The sequence below is a fragment of the Tamandua tetradactyla genome, chromosome 1 (assembly GCF_023851605.1).
Source record: "Tamandua tetradactyla isolate mTamTet1 chromosome 1, mTamTet1.pri, whole genome shotgun sequence".
Taxonomy (NCBI): Eukaryota; Metazoa; Chordata; class Mammalia; order Pilosa; family Myrmecophagidae; genus Tamandua; species Tamandua tetradactyla.
Genome location: NC_135327.1, coordinates 180,290,994 through 180,315,387, shown reverse-complemented (window position 1 = coordinate 180,315,387; position 24,394 = coordinate 180,290,994). Strand labels below are relative to the sequence as shown.

At 37.8% G+C, this 24,394-nt stretch overlaps 1 protein-coding gene and 1 long non-coding RNA gene across 2 annotated transcripts in view; one reads left to right on the top strand and one right to left on the bottom strand.

The window, feature by feature from the left end:
- The window catches only part of DGKI (diacylglycerol kinase iota), a 506,760-nt gene that overhangs the window by 466,030 nt on the left and 16,336 nt on the right, over positions 1–24,394 (top strand). The window contains 2 exon segments of the mRNA XM_077143510.1: positions 11,391–11,428; positions 15,409–15,529. Of these exon segments, the coding sequence (XP_076999625.1) occupies positions 11,391–11,428; positions 15,409–15,529 (159 nt within the window).
- LOC143668961 (uncharacterized) lies at positions 133–23,992 on the bottom strand. Its single transcript, XR_013168642.1, has 3 exons — positions 23,879–23,992; positions 3,632–3,813; positions 133–282 (listed from the first exon to the last, which is right to left on the bottom strand). It is a non-coding gene; the product is annotated as an uncharacterized LOC143668961 (long non-coding RNA).

Sequence of the window (24,394 nt, the reverse complement as noted above, 5' to 3'; positions counted from 1 at the left end):
CTACACACCAGCATATATCCACTTTCTGAAAAGAGAAAATGAAGTTTGCAAGTGTAAAAATGCTGCAGGCATCTTCTACCCAGTTAGCGTCCTTTATCAAGGAAAAAAATGTATTACTATTTAATTATGCAGCTTCTAGCTTTTATTTTGACAAAGCAAAGCACTATGGCTTATGGGAAAAAGGGATTTGTAATCAGGCAAAATCCACTCAATTTTCCTCAGTCTGGTGACATGTGCGTTCTCATCCACCACGCTAGTAACTGAAGGCAGTTGTTTCAAGCACTGCAAAAGAAGGAAGAGTGGTGTTTTACGAGACAGCAAAAGGTCATTTAAACCATACGGTTTGTGTGACTGTTTGCTCTGTTTCTCTGACCATGTTCCTTTCTAGTTGTCATCTCTTCCTTAATATAACCCTGAACACTGCTTCCCATTCTCAGAAAGCCCACCTAAAGGCAGTCTTCTTCAGGCACAGGATTTCCTAGTGATCTGTGCTTTCTGTTATATATTTAAGCTCCTGTTATCTTTGAGGGAGAGGGTGGTAGTCTTTGACCAAGAATCATCCTCCATTCCAAAAACGGAGTAGCTGAGTGATTTTCATTGACCTTGTGGTAGAAACAAAAAAGAAAAACAAAACAAAACAAAATACAGAGTTGTTGGCCTCAGATTACTCTCTATGCCTTGGAAGGTATTATATGAGTATCTTCCCTTTACTCTATTCCTGACTCAATCCTCCCCTACAGACATCCTGCATTCTCAAGTGAAACTGCTTAGGGCTTCTACCTCCAAGTTTCTATGCCAGTTCCTCTTCTCTAAGGAAATTCCACTTCCATCTTCAGCCAACCCATATCCTCCATTTTGAATAATTTCTTACAATTTCCCCAGGAAACCATTCTCTATATCACTCCGTTTCTTTGAATGTGTAAGTGTACGTGTACTTAAAGATACTTGTATTCTTCTTTCTTAAGAATATATAAATCCTAGAAATAGTCTTTATTTTTATTTCTCTTCATAGCAACTGGACAGTAAACTATGTATCTTTTACAAATTCATTGAGGCTTACTAATATTCTGAAGCCTATCCTATTCTGTTTTTTATCTTTTGAGCAAGCTTCAGAACTAATGATTCACTTTATAATTCTTGGTTTTAAGGCATGATACTGGCTATTCAACTAGAATAATGTTGAAGTGAAGACTTATTTTTTGTATTTCTGAAATAACATACTTAATTATGTGACATAACATGCTTAATTTTTCCTTGCTCCCAACTAACATCTGTCTTCTGTTGATATGGGGAAGGTCTGTAATTAGTTTTTATTATAACTTAATTGGAAATACAAATTATCTTGTCTATCTTTACACTAATAAGGGAGGACAGGCTCTAGAAATTTTATCTTTTTTTACTGTACACTTTTGCTCTATGTGCATTTTGCTGTTGTACAACCCCGGAAGTGACCTTGCCATGTTAACGCCTCCATGACTTTATTTTGCTCCAGTAAGGAGAGCTTTGGCTGATTCTATTTTTCTTTTCAGTAAAAAGGCCTTCAGCTTACTGAGTGGTCAGTTTGCTTCCAGGAACCGATGAGGTATTTAATGTGCATCCCAATGACCAGATGACCCATAAACCTATAATCTTTTTGAACTCTAGAACACACTCATCTATACTTGGATCCTGGCCTTAAGCAATTTCCCATAGTTTTGATGTTTGGTTAAAACCAATAACCATCCATCACTTTCAGGCCATGTCAGACCTGCTTGTAACTATCATTGAGTGAAATATGAGAACACTTTTTCAACCTAAGTTCTTTTTAGAGGTCCTGAAGGACAGTGGTGAAATAAATCAAGTGAATTCAAGGAGACTGATCACAGGAGGAATGTTGGCCTGACATTGAGAAAAGAACAAACCCAAAGACCTGATGCTATCTCTAAGATCCTCTGTTAAATCTATTGGGAGCTACTGGCCAGTGCCTTCTCTCCTATTTTGTACCTTTCTCTCATCTGTGAAGCTAACAAGTACTTTCAGTTATCAGTTACTTCATTTCTTTTACCCTCTCAGGAATATAGCTTTTTGATCCAAAACCAGGAAAGCAAAAAATTTAAAGTATCTAAATGAAATTCCCTCAACATTAAAGGGGTGAAGGGCCATCAGAGAATACTGGATTTTTCTTTGTTTCTAAAGCAGTTTACCGTATATTAAGTATTTTAATATGTGTTACTTCATTCAAATGTTAAGAAGGAAAAAGTGTTATTGTGTATTGTGTTTATTTTGGGTTCATGAATTGGAGGTATAATCAGATTAAAACCTTTTACAAATATGAAAAATCTAGTTTGTTGGTGGAAGTTTAATATTTACTGAACAAATATGGTTGATAGGATTCTGTAATATTGATAGTAGGAATACATTTATATTTTTCTACCTTTAAAGGGATAATTGGTTATTACTTAGGAGGTGTTACTATCTAAAAATGTGTTTACCGAATACATCCAAAGATGTTGATATTTGTTTACTGTCATTAAGAAAACATAATTTTTAAGTTGTGATGATTAACAAGAAAGTGTTCTCAATAATCTCTTCTGGTCCCCTTTGTGACTGTTTGCATGCAGCTGGCTGAAGGTAGCATTCCATTACTGTGGAAGAATGTGAAACCAATTGGCCCCTTGCCATTTGAGTTTTCCTTCAGTAACCTAATGCTCAAAGCAAATTAATTAACCCATGAAGTTTAATTAGTTTACTGTTAATCTAAAGCTTACTACCCATGCTGTAGGAAGTAACATGCATCATTACTTAATCTAGTGTTCTGATATGACCCATAATATAAACATTCCTGGTCTAGTGAAGACTTGTAATGCTGTTTTGCTGAATCTAATAATCATTTGATTCCCAAAGAGATTTTAAGGGTTTGTAACTCTAAAATAGATTTCCAGATATAGCAAAGACAAGTGAAGTGGGCTTTTTTCCATTCACTGGAATGTGTTTCTTAATCCAGAGTTTGCAGAAGATTTGAAATGCAAAGTGAATTGAATCACCAGTCCCTAAGTATCTGCATTTATTAAGCACTTCATATATTTCCTGTACTATCGAGTTTCTAATGAAGGATGGAGTATGGATAAAGCAAAGAGAGGAAAAATTTTTGGAAAGGGTTCTTGTGCTTCTGGCTTAATTGCAGAGATGAGATTTATACAGGTGAAACAACACAAGAACAATTTCAAAGCAATAGATAAACAAATGGGATGTTTTGGAGAGACATCTGGTCCCTGCACTGTTGATAGCCAATTCCACTGGTGAAGAAGAGAAGTGGAACTGACTGCTTCTAAAGGGAGTGCGTCCTGAGCCTCTGGCAGTAAGGTGGAGGTTTTCTGCCAGGAGGGAACAGTGGATGGGGGCTGTTTATTTTTTCTCCAAACAGGAAACCTCTCCCATGCTAATAGTAGCTTCAAATGGATTGCTGCAGCAGATGGAAAGAACCAGTATACATTCATGCATTCAATTAGCAGGAACTAATCAAATTTGGGGATTAACTCTGTTATTAGAGAGAAACAAAACCAATTTATGTGTCCCATCTGTAGTTACCTACTTTAAGAGAGATTTGGCACAGGTGGTGTTTGAATATAAAGGCACTGTAGTATTTAATTACCTTTAGATTCCACTGATGGATTCATCCTGATGATGATGAGGTTCTCTGGTCCTAAGGGATGTGAGATGTGTTCTCTGTTCCCTCTACGTCCATATTTCAGTAATGGAGGAGGACAATGGAGAAAAGGCTGGTATGTGGAGTATGCAGGATATCGGACTAGAGTTAAATGAGTGATTACCAGGCTGGAGGAGAGAAAAGGAGAGAAGATATGGGAGGATCTCTTCATCTTGTTATAAAAGAGAGATTAGGGACAAGTCTAACCATAGAAGAAATTTCTAATTCAATTCAGCAAACATTTGTTGTCTGCCTAGTCTCCTATCTGCCTTTCTTCATTTTGCTCCAAAGAGCTGATTCTTCAGATAAATTCTCAGACATTTTTATTTTTTCTGCTCATATACTCATGATCCAAAAGAGATGACATTGACATGTACGATATACTCCCATAAATTTCCTTTACATAAGGAAAGTAGCCTTAGCCTACTCCCAAAGGCTAAGGTCATGGCCATTTCCCAGTGCTAACTGAAACTCAATAAGAATGCTCCAACTCAAAGAATATAAAAATTCAAGTGTATGATGTGACAGATTGGTGACAGATTTGTTTTTCCAAGAAGAGCCACAGCAAAATCTCCCATAACACACACTGTCTATACAATGTGACTTTAACACTAATTTAGTTGAGAAGTAGGTTCTATGTTCTTCCTCCTTGAATATGGACAAACATGGAACTCTAGAAGAAGTGACGCTATGTGATGTCCAAGGCAAAGTGACTTCCGCTGGACCCTCTTGGGATAGTTGATTGTGGAAACTAGCCTCTATTCCAAAGCAACCCATGGGAAAGTCCTGTGAGAAGAATCAAGTCTTCCAGCTGAAGCTAGCACCTACTTGCCAGCCACATGTGCAACCATCTTGAAAATGGATCCTTCAACTCTCACTGAAGCCATTGAGCTAATTCCAGGTGGAGTGGAAAGGGGACCATCCCTGCTGAATCCTACCCAAATTGCAGATTTTGTGCAAAATAAATTGTTGTGTTTAAGCCACTATGTTTTAGGATGTTTTTTTTTTATGCAGGAAAAGAGAAGTGATGCAGATTTGAGTTGTCAGCATAAGAATAAATTTGAATTGGCTCTAATATATAATTTTAAAACCTCAATATTTTAGCTATTGTTAGTAACATATAACCTGTCACACATATCATTACTAATAGTCAATAACTCTTCTAGGCCTAGATTAAAATACAGAAATCTTTAGAAATATCTCATTCCTCCTTTCACTGCCTCATTTTAGAGTTGTTCAGTATGGCTGTGTAAAATAATATTAATTACAGTCATTTTCATGAGCTGCTTCCCATTTATGCCTAGTTAGCATAAATCACCATCGTTATCCCTACCATTAATGTGTGTTAGATTACCTTTGCTGTATTTGACAATTATACTAAATTCCATTCTTGTGAGCTGAACTTTCACAGTTTGTTGCTCATGTAGCATGGCTGGCTGCTCACAAAGTAGAAAATTGGATAGGCTGTTTTTGATAAGACAAGCACAGGAAAAACTGCAGAAATTTGTGCCTCAAGAGGAGGAGGCTCTTGGGCAGCTGACAGTGTAAGCTGTCTGGTAGCCAAGTAATCAGTAATTCGGATTGAACAAAGGAGTAGAATAAAGACTGCAGGAACAATCTGATCAAAGGAATAGTAAGCATAACATTTGCCATTGATGTTTTCATTACTCGAGATATCCTTAGGCATGACATAAAATTGGGGGTTAAAGCTGTGAATTAACTTTACTTCATTTTGCCAGTGATACATTTATAAAAGTATTCTTGGAGTTTATTTGTTTTAATTTTTGGCCATCCTACTCCAAGTTTTAAATAAAGAAGAAATAGCATATGATAGTGGAAGTAACTCTAACCTAGGGGTAAAAATAAAAACAAGAGTCCCTCTATCTCTCAGTGGAACTTCTCATTAGCTATGTGACTGTGTGTATGGTTTGAATTTGTTATATACCCCAGAAAAGGGCATGTTCTTTTAATCCTATCCTGTGGGTACAGACCTGTTGTGGGTGGGACCTTTTGATGAGGTTATTCCAATTAATACATGAACCACCCCTTCAAGATAGGTCTTAATCCTTTTACTGGGATCCTTTATGAAAGTATAAAATACAGAAAAAACCCAGAGAGCTTAGAGAAAATTCCTGAAGAAGCTAAGAGAGGGCACACCCACAGTAGCTCAGAAGGCCGCTGGAGCCAGAAACCGAGCACAGTGAAACCCAGGAGAGAAGAACCAGCAGATGCCATACATGTGCCTTCCTATTGACAGAATTGACCCAGATGCCAGCAGCCTTTGCTCAGAGAAGGTATCATCCTGTTTGTGCCTTAATTTAGACATTTTCATGGTCTTTGAGCTGTAAATTTGTAAACTAGTATATCCCCATAGTAAAAACCAACCCATTTCTGTATATTTTATTCTGGCAGCTTTAACAAACCAAAACACCTTGGAAAAGTCCGTTTATTTTTTGAGCTCCAATTTTCCCATCTGTGAAATGGGAGGATTTGGACTCAAATCCTCTAGAATTTAGAATCCTCAAATTACTCTAGAATTTAGAATATGACTAATCTTGAAGGAATAATTTTAAGTTGTGATCCTTGTTTTACAGAGGAAAATATTTAGGAATAAACACTATGGCAAACTTGACAAAGCCAGATTTATTCTTGTGACTCTCAATAAATAACTGATTTTTTCCCTATGTTTCTGCAAACCATTATTTTTTTAGCACTTTTTCTTTTTACTTTTAATTTTTTTCTTCACAATTTTTAAAATATTTAATTGATATTAATGACAAATCAACACTGTAGCTATAGAATATTAATTTCATTTTTTAATTTTCTTTCCTTTTTTTCTTTTTTTTTTTTGCATGGGCAGGCTCCGGAAATTGAACCCGGGTCTCTGGTATGGCAGGCGAGATTTCTGCTACTGAGCCACTGTTGCACCATCCTAGAATATTAGTTTTAAAACTTCAAAATAACATCATGAAATATTTAACAATTTTAATAGACATATTGCTCAGGGTAGTGTTTCCTTTTTGTATATAATAATCTAGTTATTTCAGTTGATTTATTGAGAATCACAAACATATATCTGACTTTTCCATGTTCTGTATACTCCTTTTTTTTACATGGGCAGGCACCAGGAATCGAACCCAGGTCCTCTGGCATGGCAGGCAAGCATTCTTGCCTGCTGAGCCACCGTGCCCCGCCCTCTGTATACTCTTTATTCCTAAATATTTTCATCTGCAAAGCAAGAATCACAGCCTTAAATCATCACTTCAGGAGTGGTCTATTCCAAATTCTGGAGCTGTAAATTTCCTTAGTGCAACCCTCTCTTTTCATAGATAAAAGATGGTTCTTTTTATGTTTGAACAAGTTAAAAACATCAGTATTCCATGGCCTTCTGCACAGAGATCCGTGATGGTCAGGTTCTCTGTCCCAAGGCATGTATTCTATAGAAATGTCTTTATCTCCGTTTTTTCCCAATGAGGGACTGAACTTTGAGAAGCTAAATTAACGTGCTCAAGGTCATAGCTAGTTAATGGTGTGCATAGGTTTGTGTTGCTCACAAGCCCAGACAATCTAATTGTAGACTCAATAATGATATATCCTTTCCTAACTATAAAGCCCAGGTATTGCTTTGGACTTCTCACTAGAATGTGAACTCCACGAGTCAATGGTCTTTATTTTGCTGCATCCCCATCACCCTGGACAGGGCCTGCCGTGATGGGAGTATGCGGGCCAATTGCCCCAAGTTGCTGGTGTCTCCCTATCCTGATTCCAAGTGACAGGAGGCAGCTTTTTCCTTCCATGCATGGATGACTGAGCACCATCCAGAGTCTTGGCAATCCAGACCTAACAAAGAGACATTGTGGGAAGGAAGACAGCAGTTCCTTCCTGGCCTTCCTAAAGTTTCATTTCCAGGTTTCTGTCTTGGAATTTTTTACTGGGCAACAATTTATTTGATAGCATAGTGCCGACAGAAAAATAAGCCATTTCATACCAACTAATGATTCAAAGTTTAACCTCTGGGGTGGGCCACAGTGGCTCAGCACCCCATGCCAGAGGACCCGGGTTCGAGTCCCAGTGCCTGCCCATGTAAAAAAAAAACTTTAACCTCTGAAAACGACAAACTTCTCATATCTGTAGTCAATAACTTTTATGTCCCTTTAACAATTTGACTCTCCTTGCTGTTTTTGAATTATTGAATTTGTTTCCTCAGAATGAAGGTTTTTTCAGAAAAGGCGAGAAGGTAAACTCAAAACTCGAGAAATAATAAATATACAGTAATCATAACAAGTCATTATTTGTTTTTATGCTTGCTCTTTCAGGTTATTATAGGGAGTTGAATGCTAATGGCTTTGGGCTCTATGCAGCAGAAATCTTAAACAACAGCATTCATAGGGAAGGACATTAATCAGAAGAGAGAAGGGAGCTTTGTGCCTAATAATGTTTGCATAATAGCTACCCTTGGGTGTATTGCTTGATTTAAAAATAATTATTCATGCTTTCCATATCCAGTACAATTGGAAATTATTCGTGGTTACGATTCTGTCAGATGATCCTCTACATGTTCATGGGGACTCTAAACTGGGAAGGCATTGAAATCCACAAGCATAAAAAGCAGCTTGTGAGTGAGTGGGGCTTAGAAGTTGAAAGTGGGTTTAATATGGGTGGTCTGGAGATATTAGTTTTCAGGGGTAAAAAGAGCCAGGAGCAGATCATAACTCTATTTCCAAGAGAGGAACAGCAGAATCAAACTGGCATGCTTAAGGTTATTTACATGCTACCCATATTTGCTTTTAACATTTCAGTGACTTCTCGTCACCTACAGGATAAATTCCAAGTGCCTTGGCTTGGCAGCCCTCACTGACATGGTCCCGGTGGAACTCTGCACGTTACATGAGGCTACTCTCCATCTCAGGGGTACTCCCAGCAGTTCCCACATACTCCATGAGTTTTAGCTTCCAGGCCTTTGTTCATATCCTTCCCTGTTCCTAAAAGGATTTTCCAAATCTTCTTTGCTAATTAATTCTGCTAAGCGTTTAAGTGGCAGTTTAAACTATACCTCCCTCCAGTAAACTTCCTTTGAACTTTGAGACCGGCCAATAACTTTTAATGTAGCTACTCCTGTTTTTGTTTGGTTGTTTACTTGTTTGTTTTTATGATTTATGCTTCTTAAATAGACTTTGTCCTTGGGGATTCTTTCCTTGTTTTGATTTATTGCTTACATACACCAAATTTTATTACACAGGTGCTTTAACTTACGAATTCCTTTTTTTTCTTTTCTCTCTCCTTCACATACCTCCTTTCTTTCTAACTTTCATTTCTGATAAATGCTTTATATGGTCTTGACAACATAGTCTATACTGCTATTTCAAACTTCTGTTTGTGAGTTTCAAAACTTTGCACTAATTGCCCCCCATGCAATTTCTCTAACCTTGTTTCTTTTCTTATATGGATAATCTATTTCAGCCAAAAGAACATCTGTAGTGTAAAAGTGCAAAATGGTTTTCTCTCCCAGACTTGTGATTGTTTCTGCCTCCTTCTCCCTGTCCTCTGTTGTAGGGTTTATGTCTTGAGATTAAACATCACCCCAGTGGCGCCTTTGTCTGTGCTCCTGATTTGACGTGTGCTATATTAAACAAGATATGTCTGCTTATTGTCATAGGCCAACTTCATTCTTATTGGTAGGCTCCCGAAATGTCCAGTAACTTTTTCATGTACTTATATGTAGTCACATAAATACTGAAAACTACCCCTTCTGTTTATATAGCATATCTATTCATAAAGCACTTAATGACTTTATCCTTACTACAGAGAAATGGACAGGGCTATGTTAACGTTATTTTTAAAATGAGAAACTTGGTTTAAAAGGATTAGATGGCTCAAATTCAATAAATTTGAGAGATTAGAAATTACAGAGATTAGAATAAGATGCCAATCCAGTCCCTTTTTTTTTTTACAAGTCTACAAACCTGACAGCATGATTTTCCATTGTCCATATATCTCACAGAGCCTACTGAAACTGTGTTCACAGTGAACTCGCATAAGGGACTGGACAGAGCCCTGGGCTGGACAGAGTGGCCCTGGGCAGCGGTGCCAGTTGGGCCACTAACTGTCTCTGTACCCCAAGAGAGTCACTTTACTCTGAACTCCTGTATCCCCAGCTGTAAATGAAGGATGAGACATAATGTTTTCTTGATTCTTTTGATCCATAATATTTTATTAATTTCCTTTCTGTAATTTTTATTCACCCCCTCCCCCCACTCTTCATTCTTTGTTTTTTTTAAATCAGTTCAACAACATATTATTTTGCATCTGTAATGTGCAGAGTTTTGTGCTAGGAGCCACAGGGAAATGAAAAGAAAGCACAGCTTACAGCCATTATGGACATGAAGCATTCCTGTTTCCCTTCCTTATTCTCCATTGCTATCTGTTCTTTTCTTCTTCTTGCATCTTTCTTCCTCCTATGCTCAAAAAAACCTCATCTCCTTCAGAAGTTTTCAAGGCTTCTATTTTCAAGTGCCATGAAGGGGATGGCACTTAGTCCAGATCCAGTGAATGGGTTTAGTGTGCCTATGGTCTTTGCACCTGGCCACTCAGGATCATAAATGCTTGGTTTAAAAGTTTTGAGCGTTTTGCACAATGATGTACAGGGACTCCTCTACCTTGATATATGAAATTGAATTTTTGGTCAACTCTATATGAGAGACTACTGAAACAAGAAGAATAAAATGACACTTTGTAAAATAAATTTAAATTTCTTTTCTTCTAATTTTTTGTAATTTTTAAGCTTTAAAATTGAACTATTTTTAAAGTATCTTTAGAAGCTAAGTATTAATTTTTCTAAAAGGACCATTTGAGTGCAATGCAAATAGTTCCCTATAGGAATCATAATTGTTTTAGAAACTCATATATTCATTTTCTCTTTTATTTGTAATATTTTCTCATTCTTATATACCACATGATATGTACAATATCATATGCCTATATAAGGCACATCTATTTTTTCCCCCTAAGGCTACATATTCTTTCAATTAATTTAGGTTACCCAAGACCTTTAGCATTCTTTCCATAAGAGTCACCAATGAATTAAGTGCCAAACACATGGCCAGTTCTCCACAATATAATTAAAGTATATTCGTTTCCTTTTGACTGTCTCTCATCATCTTCATTTCCATGGCAGTAGGTATTTATTTACCATTACAAACCACACAAAAGTACTTATTATATTTTGGGCCCCAGAGAGCAAAGTAGAAGGAACTAGAAAGAAGGAAATAATTGTGATTCGACACCTAGTAGATGGATTAGGAACATATATATGATTTCATAAATCCTTTCAACAGCCCTATATGAGTTAGACTCGCCATTTTACAAGTGTGAGAACTGAGGCTCAGGTCAGTTAACGATTCGCCCATAGCTAAGACTTGAACCCAATCTGTGTGACTCCAAATTTTATGTTCTCTTTGTTGTACCGGAGCTGAGGTGGGGTGGGGATGCTGCCCATAGGCTCTAGTATTATATACGGGATGGGTAGGGAGGGGTTGAAGAAAGAGCCATAAACTGTTTTTCTAAGATTCAGTGTTTGGCATGCTTCTCCTTCCCTTGTTCCTGCCCCAAATGTAGATTATTACTCTAATATATGGATCCAGCCCTTTGTAATATTTTAATAGAGGGATCTTCTACTAATGGGGCATCTCTCTTTTGTCTTTCACAGCAATTTTGCAGGCAGTAATAACTGGTGATCTTATGAAGGTAAGATATCTTCCTTCCAAAGCTTTTGGTGATTACTTAAGAACCTTAAATCAGCATCATTCCTCACCAAATCTTTCATGATCCCATATGTCATCAGTCCTCCCTCTGCCTGTGCTGCCTGATTAGAAAGATGTTCTTTTGAGAACAGAGCCCTAGGACTGAGCAGGGAAGATGAGGGGAAACTTCACAGCATCTCCACATAAGTTCCTAAAAGCAAAGGGTTTATGCGGAGAGCACCATGATACTTGCCTTGATTAGCTAAAATGGACTGCATGCCCCAGGAAGCAGCACTCAGGATTCCTGATCTCTAGACACTGATATTTTAAAGACTTAAAGATTTCTTTTGAGACAGGTCTTGAAATGAATGCTTCTATAAGAATTACCTGGACAGCACCCGAAAATGCATTCTCCAGGCCAAACCTATTGTAGTTTTGTACTTTGGGAATCACAGTTAACCAAAAGAATATATAGTCAATCCAGCTTGACTATTTTAACCTGTTCTTAAATGTTCTGATGAATTTAGTTCAGAGAGAAGGACATGATCACTGCTGCCTTTAGACTGAAGTGAGTTTTGAAGTCAGATTGCCTGGGTTCAAGTCTTGGCTCTACTATTTATTTATTTGTGTGATTATTTAATTTTCTCTGAGCCTCAGTTTCTTCATCTATAAAATAGGATAATAATATTACCTCTCTCTTTGGTTTGTCATGAGGATTGAAGGAAATAATACTACATAAATACAGTCTTAAGACTATGCCTACTACATAGAAGGGGCTCCAAAATTAACTATTTAGTTAATATTACAGTGTTAATCTGTGTTTGCTAGCTACATATGGTAAAGAGACAAATATTTGCCCTATTATATAACACAGTCCATGAGTATTCTAAAAGTTATATTTGGTCCCATATCATTTTCAATCATTGGGATTGGTGACTTCCCATATATCTCTGAGCAACCCACACTGGCATTGATCTATCCTCCAATATAGATCAATTGCCTAAGGGCAGAAGCTGTGCCTTACTCTTCAGCCTAATATGGTGCCATTGAAGATCAAAAAACCAAAAGCCTTAAAAGGAAGTGGGGAAGCACTACTTTATACACAATATCTGTTGTGTAAACTGAGGAGCACCCGTGCTATTTTTAAGAGTTTATTAGTAGAAAGCCAAAATTAAGAGGATTGCAAACATCTGCATAAGGTTTATAATCCTGATAATGATGCCTGTGCCATAGTTTTTCTAGGAATTATTATTCAGAAGAGGAAGGAGCACTCTAAGGAGTGCTAGTCTAGTACCATTTCCCAACAGTGGATAAAATCTATACTACTCTATACTATGTTCAAGACCTTGAATTAGGTTCCCTGGGTAATAGCAACATGAGTAGGACTTAATCTCTGCCCATGAGGAGAAATTTTGCAAACCACTGTACATTTGAAACCTTTTCATTTTATTTTGTATACTCTTTTAGTTTAGGCAACAGATTTTCTAAATCCTGGAGGCATCATCACACTTTCTTTGTGCTTAAGAGAATTTTTAGAAATATGGGACATCATTCAACTAAGAAAGTTGTATTCTGTATTATAATTATTTCCTAAATGGCTAAGAAATAGCTAGCAACACCTTATGTACTGAGAGAGGTAATATAAGGACTTAGCATTCTTCTTTTTCACTCTTTTCTCTTTCCTACCTTTTCTCTTCCCTTCCTTTGCTCTTTCTCTTTCCGTCTTCTTTCCTTTCCCTCTTCTGTATAGAAAGCACAATAAATGTAACGTATTAAACTGGTTGTGAGTGTGTGTGTGAGAAAAAGAAGGAGAGAGGGAGTGCACATTAGCTAAGAACACAAGAATGCCCAGGAGTTACCTCAGTGTGAGGGTATTATGAAAAACTCCTGTATCATAAGATGCTCATCAATGATTTAGTACTTGCAGTGTCTAAAAACACCCCATAAAGACAAGATCAAGGCAGCTAATGGATTAGGTCTGTACTGCTCTGTTGAGCAAATCAATTGTGGATCTGCCCACAAAGAAAACGAGTCTTATCTCAAGACATGGCAGGTGAAGAGCACAGGATTCTCTTTTAGATATTTATAAAAAATTTCCTGTTTTCTTCCTGTCCTTTTGTACTACAGGTTGCAGACAAAAGCCCCCAGATATTCTTTACTTCTATTCATCTACTCCTTTTTAAAAAAAAATCTATTTCACAGGAAGCCTGCCATGGCTTTCTTTTTCATCCCCTCGTTTATGTTTCCCTATTACCATATAATAACCTCATCATGGCCTTCTCTGTTACTGTGAAATTCTTTAGCCATCTGTCTGCCCCATTGACTTTGAAGTTTTTGAGGTCAGAGGCTGAATCATTTTCATCCCTCTTTCCCTGACATTTGGCACATGGCAGCTTAATAGTTGTACTTGAGTAAAGGCATAAATGATGAGTTTACCCTCTTCGACCTTGTGATATGTCAGTTATTCATAATGTACCATCCAACTTCTTGGGAATAATACCTTTTTGCTTATTGCCTGTTGTGTTGCTGGATTCTTATTTGTCCCCAAACTATCTTTTAGAAGCTTTAGAAAAGCTCCTCTTGTTCTGATACACTACAGTCTGGAGAACAAGGAACTATTTACACTTTCTGTAGAGTTCCATATCTCATGAACTAGACTATATCCTCATTTAATCACCTGTTTCTCTCAGATTGCAAAACTCTAGTTATTTTTCAGTCTTTTCTCATGAATAACCTACTACATTCTCTGAATCATTTTAGTTCTCATCCTGCAGATCATGTCTAACCTTGTTAAGTACTTGTGCGTTGATTAATGGAAGTTTGGCTGGCCGAGTTGTCCATCTGGATGAACGAGGGAACCATAAGTGTGTATGTATGTGTGGCATGCATATATATATATATATATATATATATGCATGTGTATGAATGTGTACACTGATCATTTTACACAAGGAAATTGGTGGCAGCTTTTATATTTGGTAGCTATGTTCATTAATGATTGAAGAAAACCTAAAGGACTCAAGAAAGGAGCTTAGCTTCCAAGACACCAAGCTATTTCTGCTTATAGCCATGATTATTCTTTCATTCATGAGGATGTTGAATCAACATAAGGAAGCTGTTGTTCTTTTCTTCACCCTTCATTCCCTTTGGACCGAGATTCAAATGACCAAAATGGGGATGGGGGTAGGGGGATGAACAGGGAGAAATAAAATGAAAAAGAAAAGAAATAAGTAGCTCACCCTAAAGAATACCTAGGACTTTATCTAAAATACTACAAAGATTCCCTGCACTAGGATAAAATTCCAGAAACCTACAACCTTCAGATGGGTTTCTAGGCCATATAAGTCCTGAAGCCCAGAGGGACCAGCCTCTCCAGAACATCAGCTAGTTACATCCCCATCCCATATTATCAACAGCCCTTTCCAACATGATAAAGTTTGAATGGGTATAACCCAAATACTAATAAAGATTGGGAGAAAGATCAAAGTAGAAGATGGGGTTATAACAGAGAAGAGAGAAGAAATATGTATGACTGTTGAATCATTATATTGATATTTCTTTTAGTCACTAGTATCTTGAAGCAGCTAGAAGGAAAAACCTAAAATTGTGGAACTGTAACCCATACCAAACTCTGAAATCTGTTTTACAGCTAATTGTTGAGATGTGCTTTGAAATTTATTGCTTTTTTGTATATGTGTCATTTTTCACAATAAAAAAAGAGAGAAAAAATAAGTAATTCAGCATGTTTTAGTTTGATTTGGTTGCTTAATATGCGTATAGCCTTTCTGAAATTATCTGAGACGCTAGCCATCTATTTAAGTGATAACACAATCCAGGAATGTTACTTCATCTCTGACTTTTCTCTGTGTGTTCTTTGGCTGGAAACATTTGTGGTTTGCTGCATTACTCTTATTTTATTACTGGTTAACAATTTTCTGTGTTCCAGATTCTGCCTGAACCTCTTTTCATATGTCTCTTTTTCAGCTAATAGAAAGCTATAAAAATGGGGGCAGTCTGCTAATTCAGGGGCCAGACCACTGTTCACTCCTTCACCATGCAGCTAAAACAGGCAACGGGGAGATTGTGAAATATATTCTCGACCATGGTGAGTAGACACAGTGAATTTACCGAAGATCCCTTATCCATGATAAAGACTGAATTTTGTAAGTTGACATTTATCCAGGAGAGCTTGAGAATGGGCAGTGATACTCTGCTACTTTTAGCTGACCTTCCTGCTTATTTGATGCAGCAGGTAGCACAGACAGCTTACACATATGGGCCATCCTAACCAAACATTAATAGAAATAATTTACACATGAAGGCCTTGCAGGGAATGTTAGGACAAAGTTAAAAAAAAAAAAAAAGACAAAAACAAAATGCAGTCTGGCATAATGTGCTTTATTTTTTATGAAGCTTTTTGTTTGGGGAAGTTAATACGTTGGAATAGGTACTTAATCTATATTCGCAGTTGATCATTATGATGTTTTATGAGTAGATTTTTTGCCATCTTTCTAGTTCCTCTCTTTTGTTTTGCTATTGCAATCATATTCATCTTTTCAAACTAAATTATACTTAATTCTCTTTCAAACATCCTGATATTATCTTGTCTTCTGTATAATGCCGTGTTTACCTCTGAGGCAGCCAACTTCTGGGTTTCTAATTTGTCATTAGATCATTTGCTGGGAGTAGCATGCACTATAGTATCTTCATCTCATAGTCCTTTAAAGTCATAAATACCTGTGATGAATACCAAATCTTGACCATTATTTTCAGCTTTCCATGTTATAGTGTTTCTAAGAATGAAGAGCCAGAATGAAAGGTAAAAAGTCTCCCTGGCTTGGCTGTTTGTGAGGGAGAAGGCTCAGGAGAGTCTCTAACTCTGCCGAGCATAAGCATGTGGAAATCCTGGAAGATCTTTTCTGAGCCCTAACAATAAGGCTGTGATGCTCTGTACCAAAATTTGAGCTGTACACAGTAAGCACATTTGTAGAAATGAGTATTCTGTTTTGCTCCTTTTTCTATTCAATTCTGTAAAAACATACTTTATTCAATTCCATTCTATTCATTCATTCGCTCTATACATATTTGTGGAGTGCCTAACAGGAACCATCCATTATAAACTGACACACAGGAGAAGAATCGGTCACTATTTTTCATGCAGTTTAGGCTGAAGAAAAGATATGGCCATGTGCACAATTAAATTTAAAACAGTTGTATATTGATGTATTAAGTCCTATCCTCAAGCCACAAATAGATAACGTAACTACATCTCAGTTTGTCAGGCTGCTATGACAAATACCACACAATGGATTGGCTAAAATAACAAGCAGTTATTATCACACAGTTTTGGAGGCCTGAAGTTAAAAATCAAGGCATTGGCAAGCTTATACTTCCCCCCTAAAGTTTACAGTATTCTGGTACTGGTTTGCTGCAACCCTTGAGGTTCCTCGACTTGTATCTCTGACTCTCGTCAGATAGTATTTCTGTTTGCTAAAGCTGCTGGAATGCAATATGCCAGAAATGGACTGACTTTTACAAAGGGGATTTGTTAGGTTATAAATATACAGTTTTAAAGCCATGAAAATAAGGCATTATTATATCTCTGAGTTCTCTTCAAAATGCCTCTGCCTTTTAGTTCTCCTCAAAATGCCTCTCATAAAGGACCCTAGCAAAGGGATTGTGACCCACCTTGAATGGGCTGGGTCACACCTCCATGGATAAACCTAAGCAAAAGTTCCCATCCACAATATGTCAGTACCCACAAGAATGGATTAAAAGAACATGACCTTTTCTGGGGTACATAACAGAGTCAAATCAACACACTCCACCCTTTGGAGTCCCAAAAGAAATGTTCTTTCCATATGCAGACTACATTCATTCCATCACAATATCACAAAAGCTTAAATCATTTCAGTAACAATATTAAATGCAAAGTCTTATCAAAATCAGTCACAGGCTTGGTTTGTCCTAATGCAAAATTCTTCTCTGACTCTGGACTTGTGAAACTTAGAACAAGTTATCTGCTTCCAATATACAAAGGAGGGACAGTCATGGGATAAATGTTCCCATTTCCATCAAGAGAAATTGGAATGAAAACAGGGGTCAAGGGTCCCAAACAGTTCCAAACATCTGCAGGGAAAATTCCATTAGATTTCAAAGTCTGACAGTAATCTACAGAAAGACGTTTTATCCTCTGGACTTGAGAGAGCAGCAGTCCCATCCTTTCCAAGTGCTTTTGTGGTGGCCCTGCTCTCTCCAAACACTGGGGTGGCCCTGCTCTCTCCAAACTCTGGCGTGAGGGTTCTAATATCTCCAGGCTTTGGGGAGATCACCATGTTTTCAGTCCCATCTTCCTCAAGCATCTGGCCAGCTGGACTCTCTGCCATTTCTGGGGCCCTGGCTCACTCATCTCCAAACAGTGGGATGGTGGCCAGGCTTTCCTCAATTGTTGGGGAATGTGCTCCACTCTCTCTGAAGCCTGGGACAGCAACACTCTTCCTGAGCAATGGGTGGCCAAGCTCCCCTCAGTTCCTGGGGTGAGAGCCCTGAGGTGATAACACTCTTACTGAACAACAGCGAGGAAGGTCCACTCTCTGCAAAAATCAGGGCAAATTCACCCTCTCAATGAGCATGGGTGGGACTGCTCTCCTTAGAGCTTAAATCAAAGCCCAACATCCTAATTCTAAACTATTTTCTCATTGATCCACCTTGTCTTTTTAAAGGCTGAGTCACGCAATATGACTCTCTGTCAAAACTGGACACAAGGAAATTTGTTAATTTGGGCAGTAGGACATGGGGAACTGGACAAGGTGCTTATTTTCTTTGGGTTTTGGTTAGATTTTGGAAATTGTTTGGTTTAATATTTGTGCCAATGAGAAAAATCTGAGATATGCAGGAATCATCTTAATTTCACTCATGGGCCAACAGTTGCCATGGTTACAGGAAGCATCCTATATAGTCCCTGCCTCACAGGATCTCTAATTGGTCAGTTGGTACCTGGGAGAAGGACAGTGAGGATAGTGAAATACAGTCAATCCCCTCTATTTGAAAATAAAATCTTCCTATGATGTGCAATCATAAATATTATAGATCACTGCATCTTTACTGAGTGACAGTGTTTAACACTTTAGTATTGGAGGTGAGTGGAGACTAAAATGGAATTGCTTTTCATTGAAATTAGAGTTTGTCAAGCTGATAGGCATTGTTAATTTCATTTTAAATTTTGTTTCTATTTATTCAACAGTATGATGTAAAATCTTTTGGCATAGCATAATTTGCCAGGTTCTCGAAAAACTAGCTAAGCACTTCAGCTCAATCCTATGCTTTGCTTTTTGTTTCTTTATTTTTTTAATCTCTTCAATTGATAATATAGTTTATATAAACACATTTTGGAATTGGAAACTATCTTTGCAGAGCCGTTCATCTCTTTAAATTACAGAAACCTGTTTAAATAATAGTGTTCTTGAAGTCAGGGAAATATATTGAAACCATTATCCTTTCTCTACTCAGTAAACACCTTCTAAATGTGATCTCTGCTGATTGCAATAGTTGCTCTCTCCTAAGCTTAAAGCAATGCTAACTCTAAAATCCCCTTGGCCTCACAGTGACAATCGCCTGTTCCCGACGATCTCAGTGAGGCAGGGGTTTAGGACTAGATGCCAATCTGTGGCACTGTGTTTATAAATTGGTGTCACATTTACAGTGAGTCTTTTTGGTTTGAAGCTGTGTAAATAAAAAAAAAAATGAAATTTTACCCTGTGCTAAAAATCAAGAGAGACACATCAAGTAATCAGCAAATACTGCAAATCTCTTAAAGGTTTTGCTTTTCTAAAAATTTGGCTCAAGTCTTTCCTGTGTTTTCATATGATATAAATCCAAAAAGTGGTTCTAAGACCTGACTGTGAGGCTACCCTTAAAGACAACAGTTCTGAGAAATCTCTGGGCTCTTTCAAAGGTGCTTAACTTGCTCTATCCTGTGTCCATACTTTATTCCCTGCATCCTTACTCCTCTGAACCCCATTCCCTTCTTCCGTGCCCTCTTGTCCGTTGAATATATGTGGTGAGCATGGTGCTCCACAATCAAGAGGTTGGCCCTTGGACAGAAGTCATGAGTGATGAGTTATTCTCACGGATGCAGTACTCAGCAATTTATTTCTCTTCTAAGGGCTCTTTTAAATTCAGATTGGGGAGGTTGGGGGTTGAGATGTGTAGTATATTCTGAAAAAGCCACAGGAAGCTTACATTTTTTTTTGGTCCTGCATCTTCTTTTGGATTTCTCTCATATACACAACCTGCTGCTTTCCTTTATGAAAAACTGGAATTTGGGCATTTGGATGGTTGAAAAGAGAACCAAGGAGGAAGAGAGCTAACAATCCCACATACACAGGGCTGAGAGACTAAGGCTGCAGAGGGAGTCCAGCTGAGATCCCCCCAGTGGTTTCTTTCAACCATATTTTTCACCCTTTCCCTCCTCCCTAGTTTTACCCTTCTTAGAGACTTTTGTTTTGTTTTAGTCTTTTACCACCCCTCACATTTTGCTCTTTTGTTTTTATTCTCCCTACCCTCACTGCCTTGCACCCTACTGTTTTCCCTGATAGAAATCTCACTCATGCATTTCCTTTTTTATTTCAATGGGGTTATTTTGTCTTCCCTTTTTTTTTCTGCCTCTTGTCCCCTAGAGAAACGACCACCTTCCTGCTGGGACAGGATGACAGTGCTGTTAGCTTTCGCAGTGCCAGCTCTCCCCACATCTGTGCAGCTTTTGTCCTGTGGCGGAGGGGGATTTGGAATGGTCTGGCGGCAGCGTCAGGGAGACTAATGGGAAATGAGGGCGGCCATGGAGAGGTGGAAGGAATGGCAAAGGGGATTTGGATGCATTGGTGTGAGAAGCAAATTAAAGGATGTTACAAAAGACAGATAATAAGGACTGCAGATACAATATTAATGATAAGGATGTATTGGCAATAACTGGGGAATCCACTGGCAAAACTTATGGAATGGGTACTGGCCAACAAATTTGCAATTTGGAATGTTTGAGTCCTTACTGAGCTGTTCACTTTCTCATGTTCAAAGCTTTGTGAAGTTTTGCTTCCTTTCATACTTCCTGCACTTCCCTTGTATACAAATATATATACCTCCTTAATCTATTTTTCTTTTCCTTAATTTTCAGACTATTTCCCAAATATATCATAGTCTTCTGACCCTGTGTTTCAATTATGAATCTTTCTCTGAGGAAAAAAAAATAATACTGACTGGAAGTTCAATTTGATTTTTAAATACCTTTAATTCATTCATTCATTAAAAATTCTAATTCTGCCCCAGGCACTTTTAAGAAAAAATGTTATTTTAATAATGACCACAAGCCTTTATTGTTCTAAATTCTTTATATCCATTAACACATTTAATTCTTACAACAACTCTGCAAAATATATTCTGATATTACCTCCATTTGGCAGGTGGTGAAAAAGGAAGCCTAGTGAGTTCAGTTAACTTGGGAAAACTCATACATATATGATATTGCTAATACCCAAAAAGGGAAATGAGACATGGATAACTAACCACAATGCAAGGTAGCTCGATATGAGTATCATAATCAGAGTTCTAGTGACAATTAGCATAGTAGTGGGGTATAACAGTAATGATTTTCCCCCGAAAATTCGTGGAGATATTTGCACCTATATTCTTTCAGTACGGGTTTTCCAGTTGTTTTCTGTTTTCTGGTGCAAGTCAGCTGCAGAATGGGGTGTTGACATTTCAGTAAACCCTGGGATGAACAGAGACCCAAGAGCTCTTTTATATTCAGGGGATGAGGGAGTTGCTGACAATTTAATGGTATTCCTTCAGTATCCTTAGAGCCAGTAGCATTGTATACACAACCAGAGTATAAATATATGTAAAATAAATGCAAAATCTAAAATGTCAACTATTGATACTACCGAAGGAATTCCTTCATCTTGATTTTACTCTCTTGTCGTTCTCCTTTTGCTCACAAAATTAACTTTCTTATAAATCGATGTTCTAAAATTCATAGATACTATTTTGTAGGCTGTGTTATTTTGGAGGATTTTTTGGCCTTTGCTGATTATTTTTCTTTATCTGACCATCCCTTCTCCAAATCTTATACCAACACTGTTAGACAGCACAAACTCACCAACTTCAATCCACCTCTTACTGTAGCCTCAAATTCTGGGTTTCTTATACCCAACTATTGCATCTTCTAAGATTATTTGCAGTTGAATAGATTATTGTCCCAGTAGGTCAGGGCAGGTACAAAAAAGAAGGAAACTACAACTTTGTCTCAGGCTTCACCTAGCCCCTATTCTTCTGGTTTCCTCCCCCTCTGCAACCCCCTTCTTGCTTGCACTCTGCAAACACAGTAATTTTAAAGCAGGATAAAGAAAAATGATTGGAAAAAGGTAATTTCCTATTAAAAATAGCTCCCCACTCACATCTCTAATCAGCTGGGTACATTTGTTCCTCTTCTTCATTGGGTATTGGTCTGCCAGTGTTCAAATATTGTACTTTGCAATTATGTGTGTTGATGGGAGGATTGAGTTTGGCTATATTAAATCTATGGTTCCAGAGCTGTTCCTGAAACCTTTATCTTGAGTTCCCACAGATACTAATTAATAGCAAAAGTATCTTATTTTAGTATCTGTGCCGTGTTTCTCTCACCTCTGTGAGTGCTGCAGAGGATTAAGGGGCGAGAAGAGAGAATAAGCAGCCACAGGCAGGCTTCATTCACAAATTGGAAAATCAGCTCTGCAATAATTCTGGTTTTCTGTTTTTACAGTAATTCTGGTTAGAAATTTTGAGGAGTAAAGTCCTTTCTCTTCCTTGCCCCAAACTTCAGATGGCCATTACTGTTATTTTAGCACAGATTAAAATGCTTCAGCATCCCCTCACTTGCATGGAGGCTTGGACCCTAGAAAGTATAGTTCCGAGAGTGCTGAATGACAGTGATGAATAAAGGAGGAAAAGAGACAAGGTGTCTGTTGCCTAAATATTTGTACAATTAGTGGTAGTGATGTAAGCAGAACTACTAGTGAGTGTGGGCTGCCGGTGTTCATGGAATTCCTTTCAAGATGAATGTCTTGAAAGGTTAGCTGAGGGTGACAGGAGTTCTTTAAAAGGGCCATTGGGCACTGTAAGTCTTCTTGCTTCTTGTTTTGTTGAGGATGTCCTGTCAGCAATTGAATGGGCCTGGAGTACTTGGTTCTTAGGACATATAATTTGATTCAGCTCAAATATAAGTGGGAGTGAAGTGACGCTTTTACATCTCCTTTCACTGATGTTCCAGTATCTTGACAGTGTAACTTGATGTATTCTGTCAGAAAATAGGATTCTTAATAATATCTAAATTTAAAACAGTGCTTATGGTGTGCCACGCACTGTTTTAAGCTCATTATATGTACTAACTGAGGAAATCTCTCAACAACCCTATGAAATAAGTACAGTTATTAATCCCACTTTGCATATGCATCAAGCAAGAGACTGAGAGATTCCATGAATTTTCCCTAGTTCTAGTGGAATTTTGAATGAAGGCGGCATAGTTCTAGAATCCTCACTCAAAATGACTGTACTGTACTACCTTGGGGGAATTATTGCTTATCTCTATAGAGTCACAGGACTAGGGTACAAAAACGAATGAATCAAATCTTTGTCAAATCTTTAATATAGGGTAGATGCTAGAGGGATACAAAATACATATAAAACTATTGTTGCACTCAAGGAATTTAGAACAATTTATTTAATAAAACAAGATGTACATTTGAAAAAGCAAATTCATAGCACAAGGATAGAACCAAGTGAGTGTAACTGGAGGTCAGAGAAAAGATAGATTCCTTCAGTCCAATGCAATCTTTTTAGAAGTCCTTTTCCCAGACTGGGCATGAAGAATATGTAAGATTTAGATATGTGGCTAGAAAAGGGAAAGCTATTCTGGATAGGAGAATGGAAGGAAAAAGTTCTCAGAGCTGGAAAAGTCTGAAAAATGTTTGGGTGGTGTTTTGGTTTGCTGATGCTGCTGGAATGCAATATACCAGAAGTGGATTGTCTTTTATAAAGGAAATTTAGTAAGTTATAAGTTAAAAGTCTAAAGACTTAAAAATGTCCAACTAAGGCATCCAGAGAAAGAAAGTTCAGTGCTGTCACATGGGAAGGCATGTGGCTGGCATCTTCTGGTCCTTTTTCCCGGTTTTGTGGCTTCCAGCTTCTGATTACAGAGGCTTCCTCCCTAAGCATCTGCTGGTCCTGACTTAACTGCTCTGGGGCAAAACTCTGGGATCTGGGTTGCTTAGCTTCTCATGGAAAGGCACATGGTGATGTCTGCTGAACTCTGGTTTCTAATGGCACTCCAAGCATCTCTTTTGGCCCTCCAAGTATCAATGTCAACTTTGAGCTGTCTCTCTCTCTGAACATTTTTAAGGACTTCAGTAAATGAATTAAGACCCACCTTAAATGGATAGAGTCACTTCTCCATCTAATCAGAAGGTCACACCCATATTGAGCGGCCCATACCTCCATGCAAATAATCTAATCAAAACAGCACATCCACATTTGTGGTGGATCACATCTCCATGGAAACAATCTTATCAAAGGTTCTACCTTAAACAATAGAGCTGCCCCCACAAAGATTGGATTAGGAAGAAGAACATAGCTTTTCTGGGGTACATAATAGTTTCAAACTAGCACAAGTGGTTATATAGTTACTAGTTTAGTGTATGTGAAAAAAATTGAAACTTGGGAATAATTGAGGAAAAGCAGTTCGAAGCTAATGTCTGTGAACTTCAGTGTTTAAACACTAGGGAGTCAGCAGTAAAAATGATGAATTTGAAATCTGAAATTCTAGACAATTTAGGATGTTTTTTATTTTCTTGGTAACAGATTCTGCATGCTAATTATATTCCAGGCATAGACCTATTAGGAGTCTGAATGTCAAATGGGGCAAGTAGGAGAGACAAATAGGGGA